Source organism: Thalia democratica, unplaced genomic scaffold (genome assembly GCF_965202585.1).
Source record: "Thalia democratica unplaced genomic scaffold, ktThaDemo2.hap1.1 HAP1_SCAFFOLD_409, whole genome shotgun sequence".
Lineage (NCBI taxonomy): Eukaryota > Metazoa > Chordata > Thaliacea > Salpida > Salpidae > Thalia > Thalia democratica.
Window position 1 is genome coordinate 12870 of NW_028139476.1, and position 26211 is coordinate 39080.

Consider the following 26211-nt stretch of genomic DNA (forward strand, 5'->3'; position numbering starts at 1 on the left):
AAAGTTTTCTGCTGTCAAAAGTACAGCTTAAAGTGTTATATTATATTATATCACTTTTGAAAATATTCTAATATTTTTTAGTTATTTTATATTTTCATAATTAGATATTTAAAAGGCATCAAGTTAAAAAACTGAAAAATAGATTTCAATTTTTTTATGTTTGCACCACATAAAAAACATAAAAAAAACTAAAACACTTCTAAAAAGTTTAGTTTCGCAACAATTCAAAAATTTGGATATGCATAAAGTTATAACCTAGGAAAATAACAACATTTTTTTTTAAACATCATTTCAAAAAAATAGTCACAATAAAAATAATTAACTTTCTGCATGCTTAAATCATTAAATTTTTATTTTTATAATTTAAAAAAGAACTACTGTGAACGAATTTAAACCCGGATCATTTTCAATTTAATTCTTGAAGCTGTTTAATAATAATTTGGAAGTCACATCAGGAAATACGACCTAAAACCATAGTTATGACGTCACAACAGCACACGTAGGTAACTGTTATGAAGTCACAAAAGTCCTTACTATGACGTCACAGCTACTGGTTCAACCACTGGGATTCCTCCTGCTTTTTGCTGGCTTGCTTGTGGTGTCTCGCCTGATGAAAAAAATAAAATAAGTTGAACTATAATATATAAATGTTTTTTTTTGAAATTTAAATTACATTTTGAATTATAATATAAATAAATAATGATAGTTTTTTTGAAGTTTTAAAGTAACCAAATTACGTCGGGGTACGTAATTCTTAAAAAGTAATCAAATGTGATTGGAACTTTAATTAATTGAAAATTATGTCTTCCAATAGTAAAAAACCTATTTTTTTTGAATTTTGATAACTATCCAGCAGAAAGTATTAACTTGAGTTAAATTATACATTAAAATGTATTAAATTGAATTAAGTTGAATATCAAAATGTTCAGTGTTTTCCTTATTAAGTTATTTAAAAAAAAAAAAATTGAAATCTAAAGTTAAGAATATTTACTATATACTATCCTGGCGAAAAGTAATTGATATAATATTAGGTAAAATTTAATTAAATAGAACTAAATAAACTTAAATAATAAAATTTTTACTGTTTAAAATAATTAAAATAAATTAAAATAATAATTGGTAAACTTCGAAAAGTAATCAAATATAACGAAAATTTATTAAAAAATCTTTAGTATTCTGAATGTGATAGTTCTTTTAGCTCTAAAAATTCTTAAATAAATAACAACAATAAAAGTTTAGTAAATTGAGAAACACTTTTTATTTTTATTTTTTAAACATTAAACCGTTTACCTTGTGGTATCCTCCGAAGTCCCTCTGCCTTGTGAAGAATCCGCAGCAATACAGTATGAGCACCAGTATGACCAGCAGAATTATTCCCGCTAGTATGGCCGCCACCACCACGAATATGTTGGTGGAAGGTTGAGGTTGAAGAATCTTCGTTGTCACCACGTTTGTGGAGGTTTGTCTGTGAACATTATTCGTATTTATCACACATTATGAAAACATTATAAACCTCAGAAAGTTCATACTATGAGTTATGAATACTATTTTCTTGAATTTTAATGTGTATTATTTATAGTTTATGGTATAAAAAGTGAATAAATTCTTTATGTTACCACATTTATGGAGGTTTTTCTATAAAAATTGTTCAAATTTACACATTATAATCCTTGAAAAGTTCATCTTATAAATATTATTTTGTTTAACTTAAGTGTGTATGATTTATGGTATTAAAAGAGGGAGGGTAAAGAATCGTTGATGTTGTTACGTTTGTGGAGGTTTTTCTGTGAAAATTGTTCGTATTTACATATTATGACTCTTGAAAAGTTCTTTTTAATAGTTATAAATATTATTTCTTTTAACTTAAGTGTTTATGATTTATGGCTTATAGTATTAAAGAGGAAGGTTGAAGAATCGTTGATTTTATTACGTTTGTAGAGGTTTTTCTATTGTAATAATTCGTATTTACACATTATGACTTTTAAAAAGTTCATCTTATTAGTTTAAATATTTTTTATTCAACTTTTAATTTGTATAACTTATAGTTTATGGTATTAAAAGTTATAGAGAATCCTTGAGGTTATTACGTTTGTAGAGGTTTTGCTGTGAAAATATTTTGTCTTATTACACATTATAAAAACATTATATGTATATGAGTCATTTTATAAGTTAAAGTATTTAATGAGAAATAAAAAAAAAAAACTTGGGGTTTCAAACTTTATTTTTTTTTATTCAACTTTAACGCGTGTGACTCGTAGTTTATGATATTAAGAGGGGAAGGCAAAAGAATTTTTGTTGCTACCACGTTTGTAAAGGTTTTTCTATAAAGCCCAACGAAATTGAAATTAATATACTCATAAGCACTTACGATGTGAAATGAGAGTTCGAAGTGAACTTGATTGAACCCGATTCTGCTCAATTTGTCAGTGAAGCTCATTGATTTCAAGATTTTCACAGCCATTGCTTATATTTAACTTTATAAAACAAGTAGCTTCTATACGTAAGTACGACTAAAAAACTTACATAAAAAAAAACATATTACAAATCTACAAACTAGACTGACAAATTTTATTGAATCGGAATGAATATACTCAAAAAAAAAACTTGCTCAGATAAAATAAGTATACCAATCTACTGTTTATAGATAGAAATTATATTTATACTCGTAAACATGATCAAAACACTCACTGTGCGAAATGAGAGTTTGAAGTGAACTTGATCGAACCCGATTCCCTGTTCATCAGCTCGATGTGGGATCCGAGGTTTATGGAGTAGATCAGGTCGTTATACTCCTCGATGAACGTTGAGTTCCACAAGACTCCTTGCAGCTTCAGGATCACCGTCTGACCGCGCGGAATTTGGTTGACTGTATAAATTAAAAAAAAAAATATAAGGTAAAAAAAATCTCTTTGGGTTTGAATGCTACAAAAAGGGATAACTTTGTAACTTTTGCTAATATTTATAAGTTGCTGTTACTGAATAACACGGAATTTGGTTGACTGTTGGGATGAATAAAAATATATATAAGTTGCTGTTTTAAGTTAAAGAACACAACATAGTTTGCACAATGTACAGCTATGAAGTAAATACCTGGTTGTAATTAAAAAAACATGAGCTACAAAAATTTGTAACTTTAAAGTATAAGTGTCTGTTAATGAAAGATTAATAACTATACTTAAAATTAAATAAAATTAATTAGAAAAAAAAATTGAATTTGAATAAAAAAAAAAGTTGTATAAAAAATAGTTTTAAGTTTGCTCGAATATGGAAGTATTAAGTTGCTGTTGTTTTAAGTTGAAGAAAAAAAAAATTTTGCACAGCTGTAGAGTTAAACTTGTAACTGAAGTAATTTAAATTACAAAAAATACTGTTAGAATTTCAATGATATAAAAAATCGTGTAAATTTAGAGTTTGGTTTACTGTGGGAAAAATTTTGTAACTTTGTTTATTAAAAGTTTAAGTGACTGTTATTGAAAGTTGGATATTACAATCTAATTATACTTGGAATTAAATAATATAAATTACAAGAAAAAGACTGTTTGACCTTGGATACTAAGATAAAAAACGTATAAACGTTATTTTAATTTGGGTTTAATGTGGAACTAAAATTGTTTAAAAAATTAATTTGTTGTTTAACACTTTTTTTTGTAATTTAGTATTATAATAATAAAATACTGAACACGTTATTTGTGTAGACTGATTATGTTATGTGAAAAAGTAAACTTTATATTAACTAATATACACTCTTATAAACTTTATACCTGAACAAGTGAAATTAGCACAGCCTTTGGCACTTGGACACTCAAAAATTGTTGTTTTGTTTGAATTTCTGTTTGAACCACTCTTAGATCCTGTATAAAAATGAATTTTTTTTATATGTTAACACTGATATAAATAATATAGGTATTTGACAATTATGAAACTTTTGGTATAAAAAAACAGATATTTAGGAAATTATTTTGTAATTGTTTTATTTGAAATTTAAATTTAGTTTCTTGTTTATGTTTCTTTTATTGCCTATTGTTGCTTATTGAACGATAAAAAAGCGCTCAAAAAGTTTGGTCTAAGGACATGGTGTACAAAGGAACCTTTCGGTCATCGATTCGTACACCACATGCTTATAAAATTTCTTACGAGCTATCAGATTTAGTTTTCTATTATTTAAATATTTAGAAACTATAGAGTCTTAAAACAAAAAATTATTAAAACTTCTGCTACAATTAATGAATATTTGAAGTATGTTATGATTTAGACCAAAGCAACTTAGCCTTAATGAAATTACTATACAAAACTCAAAAATTTTAGTCTAGTTTATAGATAACATATAAATTTACAGACAGCTAGAAACCTTGTCAACTGTTCTAACTACTTTGTAATTTCAAGTTGAGTATAACAACGCATAATTGAGTTTAAGTTTAATGAAATTTTTCAACAAGTATAAAACCAACTATTTGACAATAGTTTTAATGTAGAAGTACCTGTATATTAGTTTAAAGTTTTATGTTGTATTCAGAATAATTATTCTTATTTAACAGCAGTTTTAATGTAGAAGTACCTGTATATTAGTTTAAAGTTTTATGTTGTATTCAGAATAATTATTCTTTTTTAACAGCAGTTTTAATGTAGAAGTACCTGTATATTAGTTTAAAGTTTTATGTTGTATTCAGAATAATTATTCTTTTTAACAGCAGTTTTAATGTAGAAGTACCTGTATATTAGTTTAAAGTTTTATGTTGTATTCAGAATAATTATTCTTTTTTAACAGCAGTTTTAATGTAGAAGTACCTGTATATTAGTTTAAAGTTTTATGTTGTATTCAGAATAATTATTCTTACTTAACAGCAGTTTTAATGTAGAAGTACCTGTATATTAGTTTAAAGTTTTATGTTGTATTCAGAATAATTATTCTTTTTTAACAGCAGTTTTAATGTAGAAGTACCCGTATATTAGTTTAAAGTTTTATGTTGTATTCAGAATAATTATTCTTTTTTAACAGCAGTTTTAATGTAGAAGTACCTGTATATTAGTTTAAAGTTTTATGTTGTATTCAGAATAATTATTCTTTTTTAACAGCAGTTTAATGTAGAAGTACCTGTATATTAGTTTAAAGTTTTATGTTGTATTCAGAATAATTATTCTTTTTTAACAGCAGTTTTAATGTTAGAAGTACCTGTATATTAGTTTAAAGTTTTATGTTGTATTCAGAATAATTATTCTTTTTTAACAGCAGTTTTAATGTAGAAGTACCTGTATATTAGTTTAAAGTTTTATGTTGTATTCAGAATAATTATTCTTTTTTAACAGCAGTTTTAATGTAGAAGTACCTGTATATTAGTTTAAAGTTTTATGTTGTATTCAGAATAATTATTCTTACTTAACAGCAGTTTTAATGTAGAAGTACCTGTATATTAGTTTAAAGTTTTATGTTGTATTCAGAATAATTATTCTTTTTTAACAGCAGTTTTAATGTAGAAGTACCCGTATATTAGTTTAAAGTTTTATGTTGTATTCAGAATAATTATTCTTTTTTAACAGCAGTTTTAATGTAGAAGTACCTGTATAATTAGTTAAAGTTTTATGTTGTATTCAGAATAATTATTCTTTTTTAACAGCAGTTTTAATGTAGAAGTACCTGTATATTAGTTTAAAGTTTTATGTTGTATTCAGAATAATTATTCTTTTTTAACAGCAGTTTTAATGTAGAAGTACCTGTATTAGTTTAAAGTTTTATGTTGTATTCAGAATAATTATTCTTTTTAACAGCAGTTTTAATGTAGAAGTACCTGTATATTAGTTTAAAGTTTTATGTTGTATTCAGAATAATTATTCTTTTTTTAACAGCAGTTTTAATGTAGAAGTACCTGTATATTAGTTTAAAGTTTTATGTTGTATTCAGAATAATTATTCTTTTTAACAGCAGTTTTAATGTAGAAGTACCTGTATATTAGTTTAAAGTTTTATGTTGTATTCAGAATAATTATTTTTTTTTAACAGCAGTTTTAATGTAGAAGTACCTGTATATTAGTTTAAAGTTTTATGTTGTATTCAGAATAATTATTCTTTTTTAACAGCAGTTTTAATGTAGAAGTACCTGTATATTAGTTTAAAGTTTTATGTTGTATTCAGAATAATTATTCTTTTTTAACAGCAGTTTTAAATGTAGAAGTACCTGTATATTAGTTTAAAGTTTTATGTTGTATTCAGAATAATTATTCTTTTTTAACAGCAGTTTTAATGTAGAAGTACCTGTATATTAGTTTAAAGTTTTATGTTGTATTCAGAATAATTATTCTTTTTTAACAGCAGTTTTATGTAGAAGTACCTGTATATTAGTTTAAAGTTTTATGTTGTATTCAGAATAAATTATTCTTTTTTAACAGCAGTTTTAATGTAGAAGTACCTGTATATTAGTTTAAAGTTTTATGTTGTATTCAGAATAATTATTCTTTTTTAACAGCAGTTTTAATGTAGAAGTACCTGTATATTAGTTTAAAGTTTTATGTTGTATTCAGAATAATTATTCTTTTTTAACAGCAGTTTTAATGTAGAAGTACCTGTATATTAGTTTAAAGTTTTGTGTTGTATTCAGAATATTTATTCTTTTTTAACAGCAGTTTTAATGTAGAAGTACCTGTATATTAGTTTAAAGTTTTATGTTGTATTCAGAATAATTATTCTTTTTAACAGCAGTTTTATGTAGAAGTACCTGTATATTAGTTTAAAGTTTTGTGTTGTATTCAGAATAATTATTCCTAATTACCTGCTGTTTTAATAATAACAGGTCTCTACATAAATCCTTGTATTTATTATATTATATTAACTATTACACATACTATTATTTTTAGAACAATTATTTTACAAACCTGCAGTTTTAATATTAGCAGGTCCTGCTCCTACTACCTCTACATCTTCTTCACTTTCTTCGAAATCTCTTTTGCGTCTTCTAGATGACTTGAATGTCAAGTTGAGAGGGTTTAGATTCTGTAAAAGTTTATAATTAAAACATCGAGATTGAAAGATAGATATCACAGTTGTAGCAATTTAAACAGTAAGAATAAAGTTTTTTAAAGCACAAAAGTATTTAACAGCAAAATTGATAAGCATAGTAATAGTAACTGTCAAATTGATCAAAAAATATCAGCTAAATATAACTTTCATTTTGATAACTACTTTAGTTCTTCAGCGTCGTTCTAAATGTTTTGATTTTAAGACAGAAAATATTTTCAGCCAAGAATTTTGAACATATACATTATTAAAAGTTATACTGTTATAATTTTAAATTGCTTTAAAACTGATATGATTAAAACTCTTGCATCAATTTGAAAATTATTATTCATAATTTTTCTGTTAAAAATTAGCGTTCTAAATAAATAGAATTAGTTTAGCAAAATTTTTTTAAAAAATAATAATTTCAAAATATAATAAACACTAAGTTTAATTCTAACTATAGAACCTGTTTTTAAGTAAAAACTGTACAAATGTTTACACATTTATAATAACAGTAAGAACTAAATAAAACAAAAAATTAAGTAAAAAAGTTACTATAAATGTTAAAGAACAAATCATTAAACAAATATTGCTTTAAAATTTGGTTCAAAGGTGGTAAAGAAGTAATAAACAAATAACAAAAACAAAAATATCAAAAAGTTTACGCTCAATTTGAAGTAAAAAGTAGTATCTATTAATACAAAAACAAGTATATTTTGTAAAGCGACTAAAATGAAAGTTTTAAAACTAGTTTGTAAATTTACAAAAGCTTATATACATAAAACAAATCGTACATATCAAAGCTTAACATTTATGTAATAAAAAGATGGTATTATTCAAAAACAGCTGTTAAAGTGTTGATTTGTAACTTATTTATTTATAGCATATAACTTAAACAAATTAATTTCAAATTACTTTGTTTTTATACCTTAAAAATAACTTAAAAATAACAAAAGAAAGTAAAAAAAAAATCCAATCGTTTTCATACTTTTTTGACTTGTAAAATACGAAATTCATTTTACATACTAAGTTGTAGTAATTTAATGAACTCGAACAAAAAAATTACATTAAAATTAATTTAAAAGTGTTAGTCATAAAAAAATACTATTTAACCTTTACTTTGTCAGTTTTATTATTTTTACAAAATGTACTGACAAAATTAAATGTAAATATTTTACTTTTGGGTTCAAGGTTTACAGTACCGTACAAAAAGTATCAATGAAATGCAGGAACAATAAATAAAACATACAAAACAAAAAAATATTGTTACAAACTAATTATCTTTTACTTGTGATCATTCAAGTATTACTGTAGCAACATACATATATTTTTAATGCATAAAAACAAAGTAATTTGAAGTAATTCGTAAAAGTTGTATGCTATAAGTATGTAAGTTACAAATGAACACAATAGCAGCTGGTTTTGAATAATATTACCTATTTATTACCTAAAATGTTAATAAATACAACAAATTATAAGTGAATCACACAAAAAAAACCTTTGGAAAGTCACAATCCAACTCCACACCGTCAGCAACCGTCTGCACCACAGCGTCAACGAAGTAAAGCAACCACTTCTTGTTGTCGTGTTGCAGGGGCCAGTCAATAAGGAACTGCAGGTTGTTCAGTGTTGTCGTACCGTGATTGGTCAGCTCGTACGAGTGCGTCACTTTCGCCCCGGCCATCAATGGTGTCTTGACCGCTGATTCGCCTGTGGTTTGGAGAAATTTTTAATTTAGTTTTTAAACGATCTGTATACTTAAATGTCTACATGCATATTATCATTATAGGATGTTGTGTTTTGAAGAAAATAGTTTTACAATCGTCTTAAATATATTTAAACTTTTTATAGGGTTCCTTAAAATACTTTAAATGGACAGAACATGTTCTAGTACTATCCTATCTTTTGATTGTGTACTGCTTAAAAAACCAGCTAAAAAGGTATGGAAATAGATAGAAAATTTATAAAAGCTATAATCCAACTCACCAATAACGCTACCAACGGGTGTTAGTTTACCGGGAACAGAATTCGAAACGATCAAAAGAGTTCCTTCTACCTGAACTCTGCAAGTTAGATTCAGTGATAAATGCTGTGATCTTGGATGGAAGACGTCCTTACTTTTGTGACTGTTTTCACCTGTTTAGAGTTTTTATTAATAAATATTAATTTACTATAGTTTTCACCTGTTTATAGCATTTGTTATCAGAAATAAGTTTACTTTAGTAACTAGGACATTTGTTTTACTATTTTTAATAAAACTTTTAATTAAACTCCAAGTTACTGTCTCCACATTTTTAAATTTTTTTATGCATTTTATATTATTAGTTAAAAATTCTACTGCATGTATTTGTGTTACCATCCTATTGTACGCATATATGTTTATAGTACCTGTAGGTAGTGCGATTGTTTTTCCTAATATAAAATTTTTTCAATAACGTTCTTGTATATTTCATTAAACTAACATAAATATAGTAATGTGTTTGAAGTAAAAGTGTAACTTTAAAAAGTTTAAACAACAAACGCTAAATTTTCTAAACAGTTATAACAATAAGATTTTTCAAGATTAATTTTAAACTTTGTGTTTACTCCGAATCATTTGAACAAATGTAGATACTTTTTTTGTTATTCTTTTCTAATTTTATTTTTAAATATCATAAAATATAAATATAAAATGACCTAGTAATTTTTTGGAACATTTTAAAACACTTAAGTATTTTGAATGAAACAAACTATAACTGTTTCATACATCATAACTGTTTTTGCTTTAGTGTTTAGTAGGTTCAAGTATTATTCAGGTGTGTTGAAAAACCTCAGCTATGTTTCAGCTAATTACCTTTCCTATTTACTTACAGTTCAACGTATTTTATCGGTTTTACATTTGTTTAAAAAAAAATCAAATATGTCTTATTTATTTTATTTGCACTTTTGACACCAGTTTATTAATGGATCACAAGATTACTAGCTAGGAGGTCTATAATTCATATTCGTCTGAAAAGTTTAATTTTCTCAAGACTTAACACATTATTAACTTTTTATTGTATTTTAATTATTGGATAATTATTAGTGCACATTTGAAAAGTATTAGAAATATTTGTAAACTGTATAAACGCAGTTTAAAGTTAAAAATATGTTGTTTAATTTGTTTTTACTTAGCTCGAAAACTTTGATTTAAATCATTTGTTAATAGTTTCAAACAAAAATGTTACAACTTAATTAAGTATGTGAAATACTTTTCGTGGATTAAATTTTTCAAAATCAACAAAGTAATACCTTAGTTTTTACTGGGTTACCAATGAAATTTGAGTTCATTAAACTTAGGTAAAGTAGCAATTATAATGCTGAACTTCAGAAGAGTTGGTACTATTTATAGTTACGAAAAAAAGCTTTATTTATAACTACAGTAACCAAGTTAACAAAAGTAAATCTTTATTGTGATAATTTTATTTATTAGGTTGCATAATGCATAAAAATTGCATCTATTTTTATTATAACAATAAATAAAACAGTTTTTGATTGCGAACTTAATTCTTTACTAATACTTAACATAACTCATTATAGTTTGTTTAGATTGTAGTTTTGTTGTTAATATTTAAAAAATGTTTGCACCTATTTTTTAGTTTTTAGCGAATTTAACATTTTTGGTTGACACAGGAAGCAAGAAAAAAAACAACGTACACAGTTTATAATTCTTTTTGATAAATAAATAAACCAAAAAAAAAACTTAAAAACATAAAATCAGTTCTTACCTCTTTATCAGCCAGGAAGGTGCCATTACCTCTGAACCTCAGCAGGAACTTCTTGGTTATTTTCCCCATGGGGTTGCCAAGGTTCACGTTGATTGGCTGATTCACCGAATGCAGGTTCTGCTCGGGAATTATGTTGATGTAGCTGAGGCCTTCTGGTAGGCCTACCGTCAAGTTTGCCTGAAAAAAAGCGAAGGCTCATAATTAAATAAATATACAAGTAGAAATTTGCAGACATACTAGTTTAGTTTCTAAATAAATCTTGTTTTTGGTTGATTTCATTTATATTGGACTCTTTAAAATAAAGCACTACTTAGATAAGAAAACAATTTTTTTTAGCAAAATTAATTCGAGTTATCTTAATATACAAAAAGTACAAGTAGTACTACTTTGTAAATAAGCAGTCATTTTTAATTATAAGCAGATATAAAAACTAAAACTCACAAGTTTTAAGCTTAATTTGTTTTTATTTTTGTGACATAGATTTATTAAAAAATTTGAAGTTAAGTTCCTGAAGCGAACATTGAACTATATAAAAAGCGCGCTCAAAACATTGTGTCTAAACACAAAATTTATTGTGTCTACAAAAATACCTTTAAGTTATATGCAAGATATTATAATTAACCTGATGGGCATCATCCCCCTCATTCGTCACTGAAAACTGGATTCCAAGTTGTCTGAATTTTGAAATGACCAAGAGAGTTTCGCCCGCTGAGTTTTCTTCAATCTTGTTCCATGTTTCGCCCTCTGTGTAAATGCAATTATATTATTAGAACTGAAATATTTTGAATAATTTCATCATACATTATAGTGAGCGTTGTTGCTGATACCTTGTTTGAATTTAAACTATAGTAAAAATGCAATTAAATTCACACCATCTAAATGTTGTTCATAACACGCATTATTACTAAAAATATGAATGATTTAAATAATATATAAAACAAATTTTATTACAAATATTAGCTAAGATTGTACGTAGTTCGCACTTTAACTGAGATCACTACTAAAGTTACTATTACCAAAAATAAATTGTATTTAAAAATATTAAACGTTTTGTTCGTACATAATGTGTACTATAACTGAGATCATTAATGCATATATCTATTTAAAAAAGACGATAAACACTACAAATCATAACCATCTAACGATTGTACGTGTAAATATCTAACGATTGCACGTAATGTGCACTGTAGCTAAGATCACTACTAGATTTACTATAAATATATGTTATAAAAAAAAATTAACAACATCTAACCATCTAACGATTGTACGTAATGAGCCCTGTAGCTAAGATCACTACTAGATTTATTATAATTATATATTATATAAAACTAAATATACAACAACATCTGACCATCTAACGATTGCACGTAGTGTGCATTGTAACTGAGGTCTGAGATGCATTTCCCGTCGTCTCCACATTTCTTCTCGATCTTCAAGTTGATCTCGTTCTCCGAAGCTCCTCCTCTCTGGATGACCGGGTTCGAAAGAAGAGGTTGGACATCTCTCTTTCTTCTTCTGAAAATTATTAAGTTTACTTATTTACCATATATTTTAGTGGTTGGAGTTGTTTCTTCTATTTTCTACGAATAAAAGATAAATTTATACAATTTTGTAGCGTTTTGGTATATATAACTTTTTTTCTAGAAAAATAAGTTTGTTAGTTTATTTTTATCTTTATTTATTAAAGTTATAAGTTTTTTATTTTAGTAGTTATTTTAGATAACCATAGTAAGTAATAAAGTATTTTGTTGAAGGAAAATCTCTTTTCTTTTTCCTAAACTTTTAGTAAATTATAAAATTTAACTTTAATTTACAATAAAAACGTTTTATGAGTTTGTGAGTACTTATCATTTAATCATTTTCAAACAAACCATAGCTATTACGAAAAGAGAATAAAAAAAACTTTAAGCTGCAAGTTCGCAAGTAAAATAATAGTAAAAATAAACATGTTAGCTGACTTTATTTAACAGTTAATGCTGCTTTCTGACAAGAAGTTTAAAACACACTTTAACATAAAAAATACAATATTTCATATATAAAATGTACAATTAGTAAAACTTTCAACAACCTCTTAGGGGTTTCCTTGATGTCGTAGGTCAATTTAACGTTGACTGGCGACAATTTATCAACAATCTGGTTTTTGACTCTCAACTTAACAGTGTCGCATTTGTTGACACCTTGTCCGCTTATATCAATCACTGCCATGTGCTTGTCTTGACCTGTGAAATTATTAACATAAATAGCAAGATATAATTTAGTTGACGTGTTAAGTTTTTATTCATAGTTTTGATCAAAAGAATAATCTATTAGCTAGGATTTAAAAATATCAACATTTATTGTAAAATATTATTGAATCTTGTGAAATATTTCGTATTTACTGTACGTTTAATAGCAAATATAATGTTACAAATGGTAGTATTTTTGAAGAAAGTCATCTAAAAATGTTAAATTAATATTTTTGATAGTGTTAAGCTATATTAAATGAATTTAAGCCATAAAAACTTATGTAAAATAAGTGTTGTTGATTTTAACACAACATTCAAATAACATTTTAATCGTTTTACAAATGTTTATGATTAAATCAAGTTAGTTAACTTATAACAATCTTTTAACTAGAATCTTAGACAAAAATAGATAAATATGTATTTAACTTACTTGGATGCTCAACAAAGACGACTCTTCTCTCATTCACGTAATTAATAGAATCCAACAGAAGAGTGTAATTCACTTTTATCGGCTGATTGTACTTCTCTATCGACGTGTAGTTCATACACACCTTCAGTTCGAACGGCTCTGAACCTGAAAACAAATTCATTTTAAAGTTTTCGTTACAACAAAGTATTTCACACTTAATAGTTGTAATTTTAAAACACTTATCTGACTATAGTTAAAGAACTTTTTAGAAGTAAGTTGTAAAAAGAAAGATTAACAATTTGAAAATAAAATTCACTATGAGTTTAGGTGGAAGTAATGTCACAATACAATTTAACACACTTTATTCAAACCAATTGTTTTTATTAGTTTAGGCTCTTTACTTACAATATTATTTGTTCTTGTTATCACAAAGTTCACTTTAATATACATAAATGAAAAAAAAAAGAGAACAATATTCTTTCTACTAGTCATTACGTATTAAATTTACGCAATAACACTTAAAAAAATCAATTTTAAACCGAAGTTTAAAAAGTAAAAGAAACGTAAAATTTAACAAAAATCCACCTGGAAATAACAACACATTATTAGTGCTTGTTAAAATACTATTCTTTTTAATATGTATATATAAAAGAATTTGTTTTAATAAACTGCAGCATGTAAACAACAATACATTCTTCGCATTCACTTTTCACTTAAACATAAACAATAAAAATAAATATATTTATAACAAATATCTACCTTGTAAAGAACAACACATTCTTGGTACTTGTTATCAGAATAGTATTCACATAGGAAGTCATAAGTTTACAAGAATTTTTTGTTTATAAATAGTTTAAAATATAAAACAATTTATGTTTTTTACCTGGAAAAGACAAGACAAAATAAATTTGTTTTTTACAAACTCCTTACATAGAAAGGAAAATACTTTGTTAGCGCTGGTTACTAATTTGTTTGTTTAAGAAAATTATAATAGATTAACAAATGTCTATCTGGAAAGGACAACACATTCTTAGTTCTAAAACTCTTTAGTTTAATATACATATTTATGTAATATATCTGGAAATGACAACACATTCTTAGTTACAAAACTTTTTAGTTTAATATACATATTTGTGTAATATATCTGGAAATGACAACACATTCATGGTGGTAGTTAAAACACTCTTTAGTTTAATATACATATTTGTGTAATACCTGGAAAGGACAACACATTCATGGTGCTGGTTATAACAGAGTTCACTTTAACCACGGGTCTGCTCCTGAAAAGGACGGCTTTGTCGCTGAGGGATCCGACTACCAGGTCCGGGTAACCGTTTCCGTCAACGTCTTGGTCTCCACCTAAATGTAAAGTATATATTAAGTATAAAATAAAGATTTAAATATTTTAGATGAACACTTAGATATAATGTTTTTATGGCAGAACATAAAATTTTCCGACAATATTTTGGTCTCCACCTTTTTAGATGAATAATTATTGAGAAAAAAACTAGTAAGGTATCTTTGTGTAACATATATATATATATATATATACCAATGTAAAAAATATTTAGGTTTAATAACTTTGAGTCAAAATCAGTAATAACGTTTGGTATAAATATTTCATCTTAAAGTTATAAAAAATAGTGTATATTAGGAATGTATTTTTGTTTAATATAAATAAACTTTATAATTAAATAACATGTTTTCGTGAGTTATATATATTGACAAAAATGTAACATGTCTCTCATTCATATTCTTTTGTATTAAATACCATCACCGCTTTTAGCAGCAATATTTTATGAAACTTTGTAAAAAGTCTCGTATGTTATTTTAATATGTTAGTATATTGTTATGTTAGTAGGTATGTATATTACTTACCTAAAGAGTATCCGAATCCTCGAACATCCGGTACCCTTAAAGTCTGTGTCGGTTCTTCGAGCAGACCCGACGGTGAAGCGCTGTATATTTCCACTATTCCTGTGTTTGAAAAAAAATTATGCAATTGTATACTAACTGTTAGTCTTATAATTGCTATACTGAATTAAGTTATGCCTATATTTAGTTTATCTTACTATATAAATAAGATTTAAACAGCGATGAGATATAAGTATTTTAGATAAATATCACACAAGTAAATTTATGTAAATAAACAAAAAAAAAACATACTTAATATAATTTACCTTTAACCTCTTCAGCAATTGTTATTTTTTTTAGACGAACATGGGTTGTACACATTTTTTAAGACTTACATATAAATATATAAACATGCAAACATATTATAATTTACCTTTTCCTCCTTCAGCGTGAGGAGCTCCGATCGCAATTTCGACAAAACCATCTCCGTCCAGATCGCCACAAGTTATAAGTGAAGCTCCAAATTCTGAATCGATCTGTAAAGATAAATAATATAAAGTATATAGTTTTCTCTATCTATATCGCCACATGTTATAAGTGAACCTCCAAATTCACTATCAATCTGTAAAAATAAATAATATAAAGTATATAGTTTTCTCTATCTATATCGCCACATGTTATAAGTGAACCTCCAAATTCTGAATCAATCTGTAAAAAAATGTAAATAACATAAAATAAATTATACTCCATCTAAATCTCCTTGAAGTAATAATGGTTACTCCAAATTCTAAGTCAATATGATTGTCATTAAAGTACTTTAATTAATTTAATTACTTTAATGAATTTAAGTACTTTAATTAAAGTAATTTAATCTTTATAAATAAAAACCTAACATTAGTAGTATCTAAGTTGAAGTTCAAAAGTTTGGTCCAGTAGTCTTTGTAGGTATGTATTAGAAAAATGTCCTATTTGATAATAAATAGTAAAGAAAATAATGATACTTTCCTTCCTAGTAAGTTTTCTATTTAATAATAATAAGGACAAAATGTAAAAGTATTAAGCTGTCCGGTAAGTTTTTGTTTGTACTCATCTGATTGTTTTTTCAATTAGAATAATAAATCCAAATAATTTTACTCACCTTTCTGTTAACTTTTGTGTGAATTTAAAAGCGAAATTTCTCATTTAAAAATAAATAATACAATTAATAATAAACATATACCTGTCGAGTAAGTTTTTGTGTGTATTTATCAGAAAAATATCTTATTTAAAAATAAATAATAAAATAAATAATAAACATATACCTGTCCAGTAAGTTTTTGTGTGTATTTATTAGCGAAATGTCTCATTTAAAAATAAATAATAAAATTAATAGTAAACAATATTTACCTGTCCAGTTAACTTTTGTGTGTATTTATCAGAAAAATATCCACTGCCATCGTTCATATAAACGTAGATTGCACCCCCTTGGTTGTTTTCCCTGAAAAAATGAAATATTAGTTACTAGAGAGTTATCAATTAGCAAAACTTATTGTGTTCGACCAACGTATAAACCAGTCTTTATGATTTCAAATTTAAGATATTTAGTTGAAAGTATTCATTTGTTTTAACAACTAAGATAGTTTGTAGTAATGTTTAATACTTACTGTCGTAATAGATTTACAGTTTAAAAAAAACAAACCCTAATGCAGTGCTTCTGAAATTCCGCGAAGCCTTTCGAAATTTAAAAAAGAAAATTTGAAAGAAAAAAAACATAAATCATAAAACTTCAAAAAAAATGGAACACATAAAATGGAAAACATATATAATTATAGCATTCATTGATCTGCTTAGTGTGTATCTAGCGGTAGGACTTTTAATGGGTATTCATTATTAATAGGTGTCCTGGTTGCCCAAATTTTTTGAATTTTTATTTTTAGTGAAGTCATGAAAATACTTGTATTATCACTAAAGCAAACAATGTAAGAGCAATCAAAATAAATTCTAAATATTTACACAATAAAACTATATAAAATCTTTATCAGAAACTTATTTCTGGTATATTATATTGTTTCAAATGCTGTAAAAATGTTTAAAAAGATGTCTATTAGCTTGATTTAAAATTTAATATGTAAAAAAGCTTATTTTTTACTGAAAAAATGCTACTATAATTTTTCAAAATCTGGCCGGGCCTATAAAATTTTAACAGAAATTGAATTTTAAATAGTTTTTTTTAAAGTTACATGATAAAAAATGATACTCTAATTTATAAGTTGTGGCCAGGTCTGTAAAATTTTAACAGAAATTGTGTTTGAAACATTTTTTCAAATTTACATGATAAAAATGTTTAAATGTCTATGTGTTAGCAAAGTTTTAAAGTATGTTATTTAAGTAATTGCTTTTTCTATTTAATTATTATAACTCAATAACATTTTTTTTGTTATTCATTTATAAAAATACTTCTGTTGAAGTAATGAAAGGTGTCGAAAATTATTTCATTAGCAAGGGTTTAGAGTGGAATAAATGTGTCGGCATTTGTACTGACGGTGCAGCGTCTATAACTTGGTCCAAAAATGGTGTAGTGAGGAAAATGAAGGATAAAGCAGTTGAAGCTAAATGGATACATTTTTTTTTTACATAGAGAAAATTTGGCAACAAAACATCTTCCTTCTTGTTTACAAGAAGTTTTCTCAGCGTCGATTAAATTTTATAAATAAAAGTGACACAAAGGCCAGATGTCTCAAAGACCTATGTGAAAGTTTAGATGCTGACCATCTGCGACTTCTTTATCACAACGATGTTCGCTGGCTGTCGAAGGGGCGGACACTGGTTCGTATCGTTGAATTAAAGAACCAGGTGTTCACCTTTCTTAAAGATGAAGGCTCAGAATTAGTGAAGTTCTTTGAAGATGATGTTTTTTTGGCCAGGCTAGCTTATCTCACCGATATTTTCGAAGAATTGAACGCTTTGAACTTAAGCATGCAAGGGAAGCAAAATTCCATCTTTGTCATGACAGACAAGATTGAGGCGTTAAAAAATAGAATTAATTTTTTGAAGAAAAAGGTTAGCAATGGTAATTTTGCGATGTTTCAACGGTTTGATGAGGCCCATGAAAAATGCATAGAATTCAACTTCTCTGACAAAATATACAACTACCTTGATCTTTTGTCTATAAAGTTTCAACATTATTTTCCTGAAGATGTTCGCATCGGAAATGATGGATTTTGAATCCTTTTATGTGTGATATTGCTTCAGAAGAAGTAAATCTTCTTACAGATACAGAAAACAAATTGCTGCAACTATTTGAAGATAGAAATTTAAAATTGAGTTTCAAAGGGAAGGAGCTTTTAGATTTTTGGATATGTGCAATTTCAGAGTACCCCGTCTTAGCAAAGCGTGCAGTAAAATTTCTTTTATCATTCACCACCGCTTATCTTTGCGAGTCCGGCTATTCGTATGTAACAAACATTAAAACGAAGCAAAGGAACTGTATGCTGACTCCAACCTTATCTGCCTGTCTCCGTCTCAGTCTATCCAAAATCCAGCCGCGCATTGACGTGCTTGTTGCAAAGAGACAAGTTCAAGCTTCGCACTGAATGTTTTTTATTTATTTTTCGTTAGGCATCTTACCCGTTTATTACGGTAATTTGTGAACTTGATTAGGTTCATGTTCATTTCGTTATTGTTTGTAGCTCTCATTTTGTTTTTATTATGCAAGGAAAGATTTTTATGACGTTGCGATTAATCATGTTTTTTTTGTTTATTTATTATAGAATCATAAAATACCTATTGCCTCTGGCGCACTTTGAGTTTGACTCGGCTTAATACTATTACAATTGGTATGATTTCTAACAATGATATAGTTTTGCTAAAAAAATCGTTTTTCACTGAAATTCTTTTGTTTTTGCAGGAAATATTATAATAAACATTTTATGTAAAATTAAATTAGGGGTTCCGCGGAAAATTTGAACTTTGGAAAAGGGTTCCGCTACTAGAAAAAGGTTCAGAAGCACTGCCCTAATGCATCTGACAAACATTATGTGTTTGTCAGATGGAGTTCTAAACTATCAAGGAGTTCCTACTTTGAGATTATTTAAGGTATAGCGTTATAAATTTAACTGAATTTAATATGTTCCAAAAGTATTAAAATTTTTAATACAAAAGTCAGATAAGATATTCACCTGTCGTAATATTGAGGAGCTCCAACTATGAGGTCATCTAATCCATCAGAGTTTAAATCAACAAGTTCTACTGCGTAACCAAAAGCTGATGCCACTAACTCTCCTATCAATATCTGGAAACAAATTTTAGGTTAAATGGTTTTATAGTTTGTATATAACTGCAATATCTGCAAATAAAAGCTATTATACTCGTTTAAAACAATAAAAAAAACGGTTGATCAAGTGTGATTCTACTTTTAGTTTTTATTAGTAACAGAGCATTCTTTGCTATTTTTTTCATATATTCATAAAAAACATACATACATGTTTTATGCTATTTTATATCTATTAATGAATTATTTCATTATTAGAATAGAGCAATAATTATGTCAAATAAACCGTAGTATTTTATCAATAATGTACATAGTGGACTTAGCCACTAAATGCAGATGAACTTTTCTAGTTTTTCTATAACAAAAAAATATACATACATACATACACTGAAACTCACTAAAACAAACAAATATCAATTGAAATATAATAATTTTTCTACTACTATAACAACTATGCTATTATTATCCGCGTATAAAAACTTTAAGTTAGTAACAGATGATGTAATTTATTATATGTTTAATGATATATATATATACAAATACACTTTAACTCACCTGATGCATCTCAGTTTTCAGTGACCCGTATGCCGACTTTGTCGAGTTGAACACAACCGCGAAACCTGTTTTATAATATACAGTATATGACATATGTTTATATATATATACATACACATATTTGTGACTGAAATAGACTTTTTTATTAATAAAGCCCTTAAGGTGGGCTCAGTGTGAAATATTTGATTTATCAAGTTAAATAACTTAATTCTATATATTATATATACATATATATATATATATATTTGTAATATTAAAACAAACCGGTCCCATTAGCCCTGGGTGCTCCCGCCACGCTGACGTAAAAACCCTCAAGCATGACGCCTGACGTCACGCTGAAACCCAGGTAGGAGTTTCTCGTTATGACGTCATAGGACTTGGTGTCCTCGTTGTAGAACTCCCGGTTGACGTAGGATGCCCCGTCGTTTCCGAAGAATGATTGACTGAAAAATATTATTGATTATATATTTCATTTTGTTTATTGTACATTGTAATATTATTTATATTTTTTTAGTCAATAATTTCATTCATTTGTTTAATTAATTCGTGGTTGACGTAAGATTTACCGTTTGACAAACGATTGACTGCAAAAAATTATTGAATAGACCACACATACAATTTCTATCATTTTGTTTATTATATTATATTATTTGATGATTTGTTTATTATACATTGTATTCTTATTTATTTATATTTTTTAGTCAACATTATCATTTAATTATTTATTTTATAAAATTATAGTCGACGTAAGATTCGCTGTCAATTTCGAAGAATTTCAGGCTAAAAAATACTTTTTTTAAATTTGTTATCTAACAATTTTTTTGTAATGATTATTATTATTTTATACATATTTTGTTTTATTCGCGGTTTACTTTAGATTCACCGTCCGTACCTAAGAGTGACAATAAAATATGTTTACAAAAATATGTTTACATGTTTTTAAATATTTTGAAAGGCTATCAACTATAAACTAATATTATATTTAAAAGTGTTCAAACAAATATACAAAATGTTTTCATTAACAGTTTTAATAGTGTGTGTTTTAGTTATCTGTCAATTAATATTTTGTTTAAGGCTATGTTGTTAGATTTCATATACAAAAAACCGTCTGATATTTTCAGGACACTGTAAAATAAAAGCTAGTATTTTTTGAGAAAAATCTGCTAGAAAGTATAATTCTTATTATTCAATCATGATAAAATTTATTGACAAGGTTATAAGCATTTAAATAAGAGCTATTTTTATAGCTGTTTTACTGTTTAAACAACTTTAATTTTGAACAAAACTGAAATATTTCTTAATCTAAAATAACATTTATTAATATTTCATTACTTTTTAACATTTGTTAAAAGGTTCATTAAAAGATTTAGCAATAAAGTTCAAATGCAGCAAACAATATTATAAAGTTTTGTTCAAGATCAAAAACAAATGAGTCACTTAAAATACTTAAAACACTTGACTAAACAGCTGAGCACTTAAAAAGTAAATTAGTCAAAACAGATTGTTCATTCCAGTTTGCAGATCACAACTAGTTTTATATTAACTGCATTTTAATATATTATTTTTTATTAGAAACAACAAAGAATAAATTAAGCAAGTACTTTGCGAGACTGTAAAGACAATAACTGTGAATCGATAAAATTCAATCTGCAAATGTTTATTGTCAATCGATAAATAAAAAATAAGCTGAGTACGTCATATCAGAATTTTTTGATATTGAGTATATAATAAACTATTAATTTGAAAGTTTTTTTATATAAATTTGTTTTAGTTTGTAGGAAAAATTTATTGAAACTTATAATTATAATAAAAAATTAATTAGTAGTGCTAGCTAATTTTATTTTTGTGTAAAATTAGCTCAAAAGTGTAATAAAAACTTTTACATGTTTACTGATCTGTCTATAATAATTTTTTCAATATACAATTCAAACATCAATTTGCACAAATTTAGTAATCTCATTGATTGAAAAGCTATTCAAAAGTTATTGTTCACTTTAAATGTTACAATTGTGTGATTTGGTTGATAATAGATTTAGTATTACTCAGTAAGTTTTAAAATGATTTTAAAGGTTGTCTATGGATAACTTGATAGAAGTTATTAAGTTCGAAAAAATTTAAGTTATTTGATAATGACTTTTTAATTTTATTGTTATGGTGTAAAGTAAACAAATTATTTTTTATTTTTTAATTAGTTTAAAAAAAAATCGTATATCATCAATTAAGGAAAATATTTAAACAATTTAACGTTGTTAGAATATTCAAGATCTTTAAAAGTTTTTGAATCAGAAAAAATTTAGTTTTAGTAAGTTTTTCATGCTGGAAATAAAAAAACAGAAAACAATTACTGATAAAAAAAAATTGTCTATTAAAACCAAATACTTTTTTAATAAATAAATCTCTTGCTCTTAAAACGTAAGTGAATAATACAAAATTTAAACTTATATTCATAATAAAGGTTTAGTTTGTCAAATAAAAAAAAAAAATTTTAAATAAATTTAGTACTTTATTAGATTTAGATTAAAACAATAAAAAAAAAATATTTAGTATCAATTTTGTTATTGGATCTTTGTTTTACTTTATACTTGTTTAAAATTAAATTTGAAAATTATGAAAAAAATATTTGGAAATAGTTTAAAAAAAAAATATTTTAAAGGTATTTGGCATGCAAACCAAAAAGCAAAAAAACATGGCATAACTTAAATAAATTAAAAGTAAAATAACTTTTAAAAGTTATATTACTCCAAGTCTAGAAAAATTTTTAGATTTAAATCTAAAACATAAACATTTAATTTAAAAAAAATCAACAAAAGTTTAAAAAAAACACTAAGTAATATAAAACTTGATTTAAATAAAATAACGAAACGTTTAAGTACTACTTGAAAATAATTTTTAAAGTAAGTGAATTGTTAAAAGAACATAGCACTGTAAAACCAGTTATATAAAAATACACTTGTTTTGAATAAAGGAAAAATTTAAAAAAAAAAGAAACAAAATTTGATGTATATAATGTAGCACATTAAACTAATATTTTGAGAAAAGAATTAATTAAAAAAAGGGTAAGGTTTTTACTAATAATAACTAAATCAAAAAGAAATATATTAGTTTTATACATGTTTGTTAAAAAATAAAGTATTTGACATAAATTAGAAGTTTGATTTAGTAAAATAATCCTCTAAAATTATTTAGAAAACTTATGTAAAACCGTTTTTTTCAAACAAGTAAAACTGTTTAACACAAGGGGGTAAGTTTTACATAAATTAAATAAAAACAATCTAATAATTTTAAGCTAGTTTTATAACAAAACAAAAGCGTTTTAAATAAACTTGAACTTAAATTTAAAACGAGCCAAGCTGGTTATAAATAATTAATTCTGTAGGAAATTTAAAGTGCAGTTCTCCAGCTGCTTGCTTTCAAACTTTTATAAAAAAATTAAACAAAATTTAAACTTTGTTTACTAACTAACTTGTACAGTTCATTATATGTATTATATATTTTAACTACGTATTTTAAGTATATTTTTAATGTAACTTAGATACTGGAAAAATGTTTTATGAGTGTCTTGAACAAGGCATAAATAAGTAAGGGTTGAAATATGTGAAGGTATCGATACTTTAAAGTCAAATTTTAAAAAAGACTAATTGTTATATAAAATGCAGGTAGTTTTTATATTTATCGATAGTAAGCCACTGTTGTTATGACCATTAATAAAACTATTCTAAAATGTTACAGTAAAAGTTTTATAAAAAATGTAACTTTTACTGATAGTTTAAGATTGTAATTTTAACCTTTAAAATTGATACAAAAACTTAAAGTCTTCCTTTAAAGTTTTAAAGAAATGAATAAATAAGTCCTGTGTTGTTTAAAAAATATATTTGACGAAGAAAACAAAAATTCGGAATAGGTCTTGCCTATATAAAATTATTTTTTTATAAGCCCTTTTTATTACCTAATGTTTGGTTAAAAGAATTTTTTTTTCAAACTTTTTTGAAAACTTTACACTCTCCCCATTTATTAACAAAATTAAAAATTTATAATTATTTAAAATATGTTTTTGAAAGTTAGCACTTACCCCATATCCTTGGCGAACATGGCACCCTGCCAAAAGTAACTTCCGGGCATACCCATAAGCATCAGGGGATTTTTGTCTGACGGGTGACCCCACGCTACCGAGGTGCCAGCTTGGCAGTATCTGCAGTTTGTAAATATTTAGTAAAACACAATCATATTGAAAGACAATACTAAAACGATTTTATCTAATTCGTCAACGATGTTTAATACTCAGTTTTTTGTGGTAGTATACTGTAAAGCAAGCAGTGAAATAAATTGAAACTAACTAAAATGTAAAAACATATAAACTGGCTGCGAAACTTCTTTAGAACAAGTATAAAAAATTGTGAGATTAATTAGTAATTGAAACAAAATTCGTGAAATTCAATTTTGAACAAAATAAAAAGTAAATAAATTACTTGTGAAATTCAATTTTGAACAAAATATTAAACAAATAAAAAAAATTACTTGTGAAATTCAATTTTGAGTGCTACGCCCTCCTGATTTTGAGAGCAAGGAATAAGAGGAGAGATATCTGTTGAGATAAATAAATAATATTAATATAAAAAAATAAAAGGACAGTCTGTTTTGAAAATGGAGAGATGTTTGTTATAATAAGCTAGTATTAAAAAAAACATATTTATAAAACGGAGATATATTACATATACTTTTTATTACTTCTATTGTTTTTGGTTTTGTTTTTATATTTAACTTTATTTCTAATTTTTAAGTCAATAATAAAAATATTTAAGAACAAAAAAAGTCCAACCAAAGATTTATGCGTGAATACCAAACTTTGTTGTATTTTATTTCAATTAAACTTGATTTAAAGTCCTTAAAACTTGAAAAAAGAAATTTTAGTACAAAACGAACACTGAAGGTTTCATAAAAAAAATTAGTGTTTTATGTTCTAAATGTAAATGTTGGTAAAAATATTTCTTTTTCTACAGGTTTTACGAGAATAAATAAAGACTTCACAAAAAATGTAATTACAAGTGTATTTTTAATAAAAAACAACGTTTTTTGTTTTGATTGTTGTTTTCTTTTTTTATAATTATAAAGACTTAGAAAGTTTTCCAAAATTAACTTTTTTAAAACTTTTATTATCAAGAGACTTATTGTCTAAATTAAAAATCTGTTTAAACGATGTTGAAAACTCGTATTAATCATCAAGGTTAGTTTTGTAGTCAAACTAATATTATATATATAAATATCTATATACATATAAATAAAATATTACTTAATTGATTTACCTTCAACGTTTAGTTCGTTGTCGAGAACGTAGCATTTTCCGAACAGGGATTCCCAGTACTTGGAACCGCTAGAATTAGAGTAGCCTGACCACCTGAAAAAAAATATATATTTAAGATTTAGATGTTAAGGTTCTAGCTTTTTAACTCAAACCTAAAAATAATAATAAATATTCTGATTCTAGTTTTTTAATATTCATTTCAAAGTATTACGGACTACTGGTGTTTAAAATGCTGTATTTTTTTATTTAAAAACAAACAGTACAAGTGCATTCAAAGTTTCAACATTTTTGTGTTTTAAATTTAAGTTTTGTTTTAAGGTTTTGCTAGTTTATAATTTTAAATGTTATAAATCCTTTATACTTACATCGAAACTCAAAAATTATTTATTAAAGTTAAAAATCTTTTTAATTTCTATGACCAGCTTTTTAAATTTTAATGTCAACCTTTGGCCACAACAAACGTTTTTTAATAACCGCTTCATTAAAAATAGTAAAAGTAGAAAAATAAAAGATAACCTGCTAGCAAAAACAGCACATTTCAACAAACAAAAATAATCTAAAGTATCAGATATGAAAACTGAAGTGATATTCCTGACATTTCCATCAGAAAAAAACATTTAATAAAAGAAATACTAAATAAACTAGTTGATTTTCCTGAAAGCCCAAACACTAAATGTTGTGTTTTAATATACAATTTAATTTCAATAGATAACCTGTGAACATAGAAATCTGTAACCTACTTTGACTTCATTAACATACACAACGTAAAATGATGTTTGTAGTAAAATAAAATCGAAGTACTAAAATATTTATTTTTTTATTGTTTTAACTGCAAAAAACTACTGACATGATTTACATTTTCATTATAATAGCACTTCAAAAAAAAA

At 25.7% G+C, this 26211-nt stretch overlaps 1 protein-coding gene across 1 annotated transcript in view; it reads right to left on the bottom strand.

The window, feature by feature from the left end:
• Nucleotides 1-347: 347 nt before the first annotated feature.
• Nucleotides 348-26211, bottom strand: part of LOC145846299 (integrin alpha-6-like) — a 39766-nt gene continuing 13902 nt past the window's right edge. Inside the window, exons 6-28 of the mRNA XM_082953176.1 lie at nt 25326-25417; nt 24541-24607; nt 24095-24214; nt 20290-20468; nt 20026-20090; nt 19379-19491; nt 16608-16698; nt 15655-15757; nt 15246-15344; nt 14583-14726; nt 13389-13532; nt 12802-12952; nt 12085-12248; nt 11356-11477; nt 10734-10910; nt 9344-9347; nt 8974-9123; nt 8486-8697; nt 6864-6981; nt 3762-3851; nt 2689-2866; nt 1291-1465; nt 348-607 (exon numbers count right to left, since the gene is read on the bottom strand). Of these exons, the coding sequence (XP_082809302.1) occupies nt 548-607; nt 1291-1465; nt 2689-2866; nt 3762-3851; nt 6864-6981; nt 8486-8697; nt 8974-9123; nt 9344-9347; nt 10734-10910; nt 11356-11477; nt 12085-12248; nt 12802-12952; nt 13389-13532; nt 14583-14726; nt 15246-15344; nt 15655-15757; nt 16608-16698; nt 19379-19491; nt 20026-20090; nt 20290-20468; nt 24095-24214; nt 24541-24607; nt 25326-25417 (2818 nt within the window). The 3' untranslated portion in view covers nt 348-547. The remainder of the gene's footprint in view (nt 608-1290; nt 1466-2688; nt 2867-3761; nt 3852-6863; nt 6982-8485; nt 8698-8973; nt 9124-9343; nt 9348-10733; nt 10911-11355; nt 11478-12084; nt 12249-12801; nt 12953-13388; nt 13533-14582; nt 14727-15245; nt 15345-15654; nt 15758-16607; nt 16699-19378; nt 19492-20025; nt 20091-20289; nt 20469-24094; nt 24215-24540; nt 24608-25325; nt 25418-26211) is intronic.